The sequence below is a fragment of the Mus musculus genome, chromosome 5 (genome assembly GCF_000001635.26).
Source record: "Mus musculus strain C57BL/6J chromosome 5, GRCm38.p6 C57BL/6J".
NCBI lineage: Eukaryota > Metazoa > Chordata > Mammalia > Rodentia > Muridae > Mus > Mus musculus.
The window spans coordinates 147544698-147555689 of record NC_000071.6 but is presented as its reverse complement, the minus strand read 5'-3'; the positions used below and the strand labels follow the sequence as shown (position 1 = coordinate 147555689).

At 44.5% G+C, this 10992-nt stretch overlaps 1 protein-coding gene across 13 annotated transcripts in view; it reads right to left on the bottom strand.

Annotated features, from left to right (window-relative positions):
• Window positions 1-7188: 7188 nt before the first annotated feature.
• Window positions 7189-10992, bottom strand: part of Pan3 (PAN3 poly(A) specific ribonuclease subunit) — a 122294-nt gene continuing 118490 nt past the window's right edge. For 9 of the 13 annotated variants that reach the window (XM_006504868.4, XM_017321113.2, XM_006504869.4 and 6 more), the window contains 2 exons: window positions 9955-10084; window positions 7190-9325 (listed from right to left, as the gene is read on the bottom strand). In XM_006504868.4, the coding sequence (XP_006504931.1) occupies window positions 9303-9325; window positions 9955-10084 (153 nt within the window). In that variant the 3' untranslated portion in view covers window positions 7190-9302. Of the gene's footprint in view, window positions 10085-10992 lie in introns of all 13 variants that reach the window. The other 4 variants (NM_001359433.1, NM_028291.5, XM_006504872.4 and 1 more) reach the window with 2 other exon arrangements.

Genomic DNA, 10992 nt, shown 5'->3' with positions numbered 1-10992 from the left:
GGTGTCCGCTATTGTCCTGAGGCCTGAGCGAGGGGCTCCTTTTGGAGTCTTTCACACACATACACACACAACACTCAATACACATAAAACTAAAACAAAACTTAAGCAAAAAGCTATCATGTTGATTTATGCAATATGGTCAGTTTAGTCCAATGACCACTGTCTTAAACCTAAGAGGGCAAGAACCTGGCTAGTTCTTGGTCAGTGGGGCTGGATGCTCGGGTAGTCACAGAGCTGCACAGTGGCTGTCTTACTTCCTGGTTCAGTCAGTCTACAAGGCTGGTGGTCTTCAGTTCATGTTGGCCACTGGGAAAAGCACGGTCTCAGAATGTGCCGCACCAACAAGGTAAATGAACTCAGTGGCAAAGGGCAGGCCAGGCAATCAAAGGCTGAGTAATCATCTTTCTTCTGAGCGCTTTTTATCTGGGCAGCCACCAGGTTAATTAACACAACTAAGCTAATCTTCTGACTGAGGCTCCAAGCTCCAGTGATGCTAAGGTGTGGCAAGTTAATATGTAAAACCAACCATCTCAGACAGCTTGCCCAGAAATACCAAAATGAGTACCATCATGGAACCAGTAAATCTCGCAGAGGGACGGCTAGCTGCCTATGAAGAACCATCCCCCTCCCCAGTTAAAAACAGGCTGTCTCCCCTAAACACTGATTTTCAACCGATAAACAATTACCACAATTACAGGTTGTGTGTATTGTATGCACCTGTGGATTACAGGGGCTGTGTGGGAAACAACAACAATAACAGCAGCATAGAACAATTCCCCCAAGAAGACTGCTACAGCCTAACTGGCTCCACTTGGCTCTGTGACTTACAGCCTGGGAGGGAGACAGTGCAAGCAGGCAGGCGCTGAATATAAGGATATAAACTGCCTATTTCCTCATCTATTTGGCTGACAATATCCTGGGCAGCTAGCTAGGTGGAATACAAGGTGGGAAATTGGACAAATATCCTTGGGAACAAAGGCAAAAAAAGAGAGTGACCAGTCTCAACAAACTTGTAAAAGACATTTAATCTTGAGGAATCTGAAGTACGGGTCAGACAACGGTGGCACATGCCTTTAATCCCAGCGTGTTAGCTTCTACTTCAGGACCAGTCCATGTTTCCCAAAAGCATGCATTTGCTCTCCACGAGGAACAGCGACTTCCTTCTTTGTGTACAACCTCTGCAAGATGTTTCCTGGTTTCTGTGCTCAAAGCAGGGAACGTCTCAAGTTCTCTACTTGACCCTGAATTTCTTTCACAGAACTATGATTTTAAAAGTTCCTACAGTCAAACCAGGTGGTGGCAGTGCACACCTTTAATCCCAGCACTCAGGAGGCAGAAGCAACTGAATGGGAGTTTGAGGCCAGCCTGGTGTACAGAGCTAATTCCAGGACAACCAGGGCTACACAGAGGAAACCCTGTCCCAGAAACCACAAAAAAAAAAAAAAAAAAAAAAAAAAAGAATGTGAAATATTTTTAAGACCCTGTGTTTTTAGCATACATGGTAGCCTGAGGGGGCTTCTAGGAAAACGTCTAGTTTCATAACAAAGTCACTCTTTTGGGAAATGATCTGAAGAGTGTCTCAGGAGCCAGCCTCATGTCACAGCATAGATATTTTCTCATGACTCTGGCAAGTGACAGGCCATTTGAGAATTCGTTTCTTCGGCAGTGGGATGACCTAGCAATGTTCCTTAGACTTCCACAGCATGGAAACACATCTCCAGATTTGGGGCTTTCATAGGTCAGGAATGCTGAAAAAATGTGCTGGGTCCCAACAGCCTTCAACTTTGTGAATTATGGACATTTAAGGGAGAAATTAAGAAAGCAAAAGCTAGTCCCCACACCAACCCAATCTGGGAATCAGTGAGCCCACCATTATAATTCACTGTTACTCTTTGTGAACTTTCACATATATGGAAATGTGTGCTATCCTTCAAAAAGAACCACACACACAAAAGCCCTACCATATAGCACTATTTTTGGTAGACCAGGCTAGCCTAGAACTCACAGAAGTCTTCACACCTTTGCCTCCCAAGTGCTGGGATTAAAGCAGCACTTCAGGCCACATAGTGCCCATTGAAAACGTGGGAAGGCTAGGATGGGGATGCACCTCAGGTGTGGAGCTCCGGCCTCATATACCCCGAAGGCTTCAGTTCCATCACAAAGCAGTACCAAAAAAACAGAACCAGAAAAACCATTGTACTGGCTGGTTTTGTGTCAACTTGACACAGCTGGAGTTATCACAGAGAAAGGAGCTTCATTTGAGGAAATGCCTCCATGAGATCCAACTGTAAACCATTTTCTCAATTAGTGATCAAGGGGGAAAGGCCCCTTGTGGGTGGGACCATCTCTGGGCTGGTAGTCTTGGTTCTATAAGAGAGCAGGCTGAGCAAGCCAGGGGAAGCAAGCCAGTAAAGAACATCCCTCCATGACCTCTGCATCAGCTCCTGCTTTCTGACCTGCTTGAGTTCCAGTCCTGACTTCCTTTGGTAATGAACAGCAGTATGGAAGTGTAAGCTGAATAAACCCTTTCCTTCCCAACTTGCTTCTTGGTCATGATGTTTGTGCAGGAATAGAAACCCTGACTAAGACAACCCCCAAGTAAAATACAATAAACAAAACCAGGGGAGTTGTACTAGTAACATCTCTAAAACACACTGCAGCAGATGCTCAGTTTATTTTGAAGTTATACCAAGAGAAACCCACTGTGAATTGATGTTTTTAAAAAATAAAGATTTATTTTTATGTACATTGGTATTCTGCCTGCCTCTGGGTGTTGTGAATTGAACCCAGGTCCTTTGGAAGAACAGTTGGTGCTTAACTGCTGAGCGTCCCCCTCGCCCCCATGTATGTTGTGCACCACAGTGTTATGGATAGTAGTGAGCCGCCATGTGGGTGCTGGGAATTGAACCTGGGGCCTAACTGCTGAGCCATCTCTCCAGCTGCTGCCCCCCATCCCCACCCCCTGGCAACCCTCCCCATTGTGAGCTAAAATGACTACCAGTGGTTGAAAGAAGCACTGAAAATGGCTCGGCAGCACAGGCAGGGCACTGCAGGGTCAGATGTATTTCCTAGTGGTGAGGAGGCCAGGGGGGCTGAGGTCACAACTGCTGCCCGGTCTCTGGAGTGACTCCCCGCAGGTAAGAATCCAAATTCGAAGGTCCAGGTTGAATTCTCCTCCAGGTGCATTCCACAGCAACTGTAACCTCACCAGGGAGCACACGTCTGCATCCCGCCCCCAGCTGTAACCCATGAGCAAATACCATTGCACAGCTTGGCATTCATCGGCAGCTTGTAATTGCTGCCACCTGAGTGTTTCCTGTATGGCAGTTAACTATGCTAAGTGCCCCGAAGGGCTGAACTTGCTTCCAGGACTGTTTACTGGGACACACTTTCACTACCTTTCGCTTCAGTGGGGAAATTACACAATGGCAGTGCTCTTGATGGTCCTCTCATCAACTCCCCTCTATGACCCCCTTCCTTGGGACCACACATACACACCAATGTCTCTCATATAATTTTTCCCTTGTCCCTCATGGCAGAACTCCAACTCCTCTCCTCCCTCTTTAAAACCAGCTCGACTTAGCACTGCAGTGTGAGCCACGAGCTCACACTTAGGCCGCTCTGCAAAAGCCCATCAGCCACCTGGTGGCTTACCTAAGCTAGCACCAGCAAGCAGTTGTACAGTTTCTGAAAACGTCTTTGAGGCTGGGGAAATGGCTTAGTTTGGTTCAAAACAAGACAAAAACCTTGTTGCACAAACATGAAGCAGAGTTCAGATCTGCAACTCAAGCACGTAAAAGCCCAGCCCAGCAGTGCACATCTGTGACCCAGGCACTGCAGTGGGAGAGTGTTTATGCAGAGACAGGTAGATCCCCCTGGGGCTTTCTGGCCAGTCAATCCAGCTAAACGGTAAGCTCCGGGTCCATTGAGGTGCTCTGTGGTGGTTTGAATAACAATAGACCCAATAGGTATGTGTGTGTGTGTATATATATATATATGTATATATATATATATATATATATAAAATATGAATGAATGAATGCTTAGTCCCAGTTGGTGGACCTCTTTGGGAAAGATTTGGAGGTATGGCCTAGTTGGAGGTGTTATCAATGGGTGTGTGTGTATGTGCCGAGCTTTGAGTTTTCAAAAGCACAAGTCACCCCTAGTTAGCTTTTGCTGCCTGGTGCTTGTCGTTCAAGATGGACGCTCTCAGCCACTGCTTAACACCATGCCTGGCTGCCTGCTCTCATGCTCTCTGCTCATGATGGTTATGGACTCAAACCCTCTGAAACTGTGAGCCCTCAATAAACTCTCCTATAAGCTGCCTTCAGCATGGTGTCTTATCTCAGTGATAGAAAAGATAACTAAGACACCATGGACAGACAGACAGAAGGACTGACAGAGGCTGGTGAGATGGCTCAGCAGTTAAAAACACCGGCTGCCTATACAGGAGCTGAGTTTGAGTTCCAGCACCCACATGCTAGTTCCCAGCGCAAAGGAATCGGATGCTCTTTTCCAGCCTCCACAAGAAACAAATACACACGATGCATACATTGTACGCATGTCTCTTTGACTGCAGAAAATACTCCCTTCTCCCCTTTCTCCTTTGGTCTCTAGCTAGCCGAACCTCACTTCTGACTTTTGAACATTGCTCTCGGGCTAGGAGCTTCACTTAGGCTCAGTACCTCAAGTAATACCATGACTTTAAATGGCATCTGGCTGATCAACATACAGATCAGTCCTGAGCCTTGAACTAGCATGTGACTGGCATTGTGTAGCATGACTTGGTGGCCCAGTCAAGGACCTATTTTCTGCCTACCTCTTGGTGCTCATTCTCCGCAAGCTCCACTGGGTGCCAGGCCGTGGGAAGATGCCGAGACTGTGTCTCAGCGGAGCCCTGCATTCAGACAGGCCAGCTCCTGCCGCTGGAACTCACTCAGCTCAAGCTCCAAACTTAGAAACCTAGTTGTCATTCCTGTGGTGCCTTGTCCAAATCCCTGACCCACAGAATCTGAAATAGGGTAGGTGTACCATTAAGCTTGGTGCAAAACAATATGCCAGTCCAATGTGTAAAAACCTCAGGCTCCGGGAAATATTTTTAATTGTCCCACTTCCTGATCCCCCTGCCTTCCTATCAAAACCACTTAGAAATCTTTCTTCTAGCAATCCCAAGTCTCTCCTTTTCTTCTTTATCCTACGCTGGTCCTGCTTTTAAAAGGCAACCAGAATCCAACACTTTGCATCTTCTCTCAGGCCGTCCTGGCCAGATGCCCCTTTCCCTTAGAAGGCCACAGAAAACGCCCTCATCTTGCTCTAGCAGTGGTGGCTTCACGCCTCTTCCCTGGTCTGTCCTTGACACGACAGCCAGAGTGATCTTTAAGTGTGTCACATTCCGAATCTTCTGCTCACAACTGTCCAGCAGCCCTTTCACGGCGGATGAAAGGCAAAGCGCACGCTCCACAATGCTTGTCTTTGCTAGGAGCTCCCCAGGTCTTGACCTTAATAAGCCTGTTCTAGCTTGTTCTAGCTGTATTCATCTGGAGTGTCCCACAACATTCCCGCACTTGCCTTCACCTGTGGGACTGGCTACGCTGTGACCTTCAAGTCCTTGCTCACATCAGCTTAGCAAGACCTCTGAGCCAGTCCACCCTCTGAAACTGCATCACGTCTAGAGGGGCAAACATGGACAGGAAAATGAGAATCACAGGTCATCTTTCTGGTATTAATGTTTCCCATGCAAGAGGTTTATGCCAGAAATGGTTATAGTACCCGATACTTAGATTCAACTCTTTTTGTATTTGTTAAATCTGGTAATAACTGGTTCTCCTAACCATAATTACATTCTGATTACTTCATACAGTTGCCAGTACCCAAGGGGAATTGTTTCTAGCGTCCCCCTCACCCCCAACCAAAACTCTTCACACTCTTCTGTATAGTTGAGGGCCTGCCTAGAAGACTCACAATCAACTCAAGTGTAAATGCAATGGAAATAACTGTCCTCTGAATGACAAGGGAAAATGGAAGCTCCAAACACTAGGAAAGTGTCGTCCCTTGGTGTTGAGAACTATGCTTGACATGAACAGACAGTGGGTCAGTATCTGTTGAGTAAATTCCAGTCCATTCCACTGTGGCACTGAGGGCAAGCTGCTTGGCCAAGGTCAACGAGGGCTCAGCCGCGGGGCCAATACTTCCACCCCGGGTGATTTTTTTTTTTTTTTTTTTTGCTGCAGCCAGCTGGGTTCATACCCACCTTGTCACACTGCTTGTTAGTAAGATTTAAAGGTTTAAAGGCACAGATTTTGTTTTGTTTTGTTTTTGTTTTTAAATCAGCCTCTCTCCTTCTGGAGCAGCAGTCTGTGTGGATCTCTGTGGTTTGTGTTAAACTGGAACTACAACTCGCTGCCCAGGGGAGCTGTCTGACTGCAGGGCGAGGAAAATGGGAGCCGCTCCACTGCTTCTGTCCCAGGTCACCTCGGGCCTGGCTGGAACATCTTGTCCTAAAATGCCTTCCAAACTAGTGTGCATTTTCACTCTTACCTGGATCCATGGGCGGCTACAATTTTCTTTTTATATGAAAGTTCCCCTCAAGCCGTCTGCCAGTCCCTCAACTGGCCAATCTCCTGTGGCTGGTCCCTCGGCCACTCTTGTCTCCTGCCCCTTGACTACTTTCCACTCTGTGCCTTCAAGTCTTCAAATCACAGGAATTTCAAACACACAAAACAAAACAAAACAAACAATAACATAATAACCCACATTAAACACTATTCAGGCTCAACAAATGCTAAGAACATTTTTGCATAATTTGTTCTTCTGGAATGCTTTTGGAGAAACTGGAGAAGTCTCTCTCTCTCTCTCTGCACAAGGGACAGGCATGGGCCCTGAGATATACTTAGCTGCCAGCTCATGGGAGGCCCTGCTTTCCTTCCCAAAGAGGGAAGGGACCTAGCTCCATGCCATTTCCTACTCTGTCAGATAAGTAGTTTCTTGGACATTCTGTCCATTGCAAATCTTCGTAATCTGTAAGTTTTAGCCTTAGCACAGATCCAAGGGCACAGGGGATCCACAATCAACAAATAACTGCTAAACCACTGAGCAAATCTGCTACCATTTCACCCAAAATACATAGGTAACAGACTTCAAAAACCCAATCAAGACCATATATGAACTGGTAATAAAAACAACAGAAATACAAGTTTATTTCTGCAATTCTTTATTAAAAAATACTGCTATACACGTAGAGACTGAAAACAGGGTTAAAGATGAGCAACAGGTACTGGGATTGTGACATTAGAACTTAAACGTACTGGTGCTTTCTAGAGACAATGTTGCTATCCAATGACAGAACCAAGGTCAAAGCAGAACACAAGGGCACCCTCAAAGGTATCTGCAGTGAAGTGAATACACTAACAGGACTGGAGATGGGTACACTGCTGAAGTGAGCGACGCGACATGATTTCAAGGGTTGTCCTTTCCGTGTTGTGTCTGTCATAACAGGAAGTTATGATGAGTTCACATCCTTCATTCGATACTCTCAGATATTAAACTCTTCCTATGCACTAAATAGTAACTTTCAGACAACCTTCTATATGGGTTTACACTGTGGAAAAGAGGGCTCCCAGAAAAAAAAAAAAAAAAAAAAAAAAGCAAAGCAAAACAAAACAGAAAAAAAAAAAAAAGAAACCCATCAAAGCAGAACTCAAGAGTTCTTTTGAAAACCATTCCCAATGAAAATGAAATGAAAAATAAATATAAAACAAAGCTAAAAAATACGTATCACCTGACACCGACTGTTTTCTGGCTGACACTATTTACTTAGGTACTTTCAGCTGACTACCTTTTATACCCAACCCAAGTCCTGAGGTTGCTGGGGCGGAAGCAGACTAGCATTTCTGATGCAGACACTCGGGGTTGTGATGTGAACCTGCCTTGCAGAGGGGAGTTTGCTGGTCTATGCAGGACTAGAGGTCCAAGCCCTATGTTACCCCTGCCCTTCCTTAGCATTCACATAACATTGGTCCACAAATGAAAATTTTCAAAAAGTTCCCAGGCCCCCAAAACTAAAATAGATGATCCCCTTTCATTTTCAAAGAAAACAATATTGGAAAAAAATCTCCAGCCCGCTTATAAATTAAGCATTTCATATTTCTTCTAGAATACAAGTAGTTCTTTTTTGTACAAAAGAATTACAATATGATTTGTCAAAAAACATATAAAAAGACAGCTGCTCTTCCTCAAATACATGAGCTAATGATAAAGACTTCTGCGTGGTACACCGAAAGTTCTCGTTCCCTTTAAACACAAGGAACATCATGGTGGCAAATGTTCATTATCCTTGGAATATTGAACATTATGTTCTTCTAAAATCCATCCAGATCAAATGCAGTAATTGATTTTCTCATTAACAACTGATGCTAGCGCTCTCAGATACAGACGTGCTTGTTAGACATGGGAAGTGTGTCTCTAGTCCTCAAAGCTTTCAGTGAAGAGAGGTGCTTTTTCTTGATGCAAATTTCAAGGCAGAGAAAAATCATTTTAAAGCTTATAAAAAGTGGACAGAGAAATGTTAAAAACTTCTCTGAAATATACAAATACGCATACTTGTTAAAAATGAAGACAGTAACATCAGTTGCAAGTGCTTGGAGTCTGTCCTGACCTCCAAATCCCCACATTTCTTCCCAGGTATGGGGTGCACACCCAGTGCGCGCTCAACACACAGCACCGGGAAGGAGATGAAGTCTTCATGGCGGCTGTTTAAGAGAAAATCCCAATGTATTTGGCAGTCTTCAGTATCGAAGTGACCACAAATCCCACAATACTTGAGTTTGGCGACAACTGCATGTCCAAATAGTAAGTTCCATGGAGGAAAACTCCAACTTTTGAAATGGCCTTCTCAGATGACCGACCCTACAGGGTGAGTTTTATCAAAAGTCCTGTTCCTTTGGGTTAAGCAGTGAGTGCAAAGGCACAGCAGAAAAGTGTCCCTCCAGAGTCAGGCCGCAAAGCATCAGGCCACTGCTGTGCTCAGCTCACCTCCTCGACAGTGTCTGAGTCTATCCAGTGTAAAGTACCATTATAAAGCTGTAGTTCAAAGACAAAAAACAAAAAACAAAAACAAAAAAAAAAACAAAAAACAAATAAACTGGAAAGACCCTAAGGTAATATAACTCCTCCACTTTTAGGCCTTCAGCACAATTTCATTTTGCTATTAAAAATTACGTCAAGATAAGTGTATGTGACTGGCAGACAGACGCCTCTTTGAAGAAGCCTCTAGATGAACCTGGAGAAGAGCAGCGCCTGCTCCTTCAGTTACTGTTCCGATCGTTACCTGGAAAAGGATTTAAATCAACAAACGGAAATTCATATCTGACAGCTCAATGATATTTCTCTCTGCGTGTTCTTAAACACAATACAAGCCTCAACTTGAGCTAACAGTGGGTGGCATGTGGAGCTTGCACACAATACTCATAAGGACTATGCACTACACGGCATTTCTATGAACTAATGTACTGACCTGGCCCATCCCCCAAGAGCAAATTCTGCATCTCTCAGTGGCGAACAGCTGCCCCCTTTGTTTCCCAATGTCCTTGCAAATAGTTCCCTTAGTAAGTATACAATGTGGCAAGAGGTCAAAGATCAGGAAAAAAGTCTTTAAAAAATGACAATTAGTGCATACACAAGTGGAAAACCGTAAGCAGGCGCGTCATTCACCGAAGGTGACCTGAGTCTGCACAAATTCCTCGGAGGCCTGAGGCAGCCAGAGTGCGCACAAAGTGAGACAGTCTTCCTCTCAAGTAACAGTGCACCTGTTAGACCCACGTGTGAGAAGCTTCGCTCCTTCCTGCTCCTCCCCCTGGTGGCAGGAGATGGAGGACAGTTCAGCCGTAGTGCAAACTGGCTAGAGGCTTGGTCCTTCACCATGCCCTCTCAACATTTTTAGCAAATACTACAACTGACCATTTGCAGCCGCAATCAGTTCTTGAAAGGTATTTTCAAAGCAGCGTTTTAGGTCACTGTATGTCACCACCAGCACGCTCTTCTCGTCTCTGGAAATCAGGCTGATTTTTTCTGGCACACCAGCATCTAGCTGAAAGAGGTAAAGTATAAAAAATATGCAGTACGTACTGTGAGGAAGATTAATCTATTTTAGGACAACATTTTTGACGATGATGAATGAAATACTATAATAAATTAAAGTTATTTCTATCACAGTCCCTTTCAGATTTCCATAAACAGCTTACACCATGGGTCAAAATTCATAAGAATTCAAAGAAACATTGCTATGTTTCCTCTGCCTGCCCTAGTGTTTAGAATGTGTTTGATTCCTATCTTCTGCCAACTTGACACTAATTATTTACTCAATAGTTTCCACTTTCTATATTATAAATACCAGTACAGAGCAGAATGCACTTGCAGTGTACAACTTAGGAGGCAACCTTCAGGGCACTATCAAATGTGAGCATGAATGTCTTCACAGCGTGGTACCCACAGCCAAGCTGCTCTCCAAAGAACGTCAATTACATGTTACCAATGAGTTATAACAACTACCAGCCGCTCCATGTCAAACGAGTACCTTCCTATTTTTCTGTTTGCTTGTTTGTTGAGACGGGTTTCTCTGTGTAGTCCTAGCTGTCCCAGAACTCTCTCTGTAGATCAGGCTGGCCTCACAACTCAAAGATCCTCCTGCCTCGGTGTCCTGAGTGCTGGCATTAAGGGTGTGCACCACCGTAATCCATCTCTGTAGCTTCCTTTATGGGTTCCAGCTTATGATCTCTGTCTACGTATTCCATTACTGGGGTTTGGTAACAATATTTAGGATATGGTTTTCATTTTTTTTTTAAGCTTCTTCTTTCAGTATCCCACTAATTGATTCATTAAAAAGCTTTACATTTCACTTGAGGCCTAAAACTTTCAAAATATTTTACCAACAATTTCTGTCATCATTTCCATAAAAATGGCCTTTTGCAGATTTTTAGACCTTAATCAATATGGTTA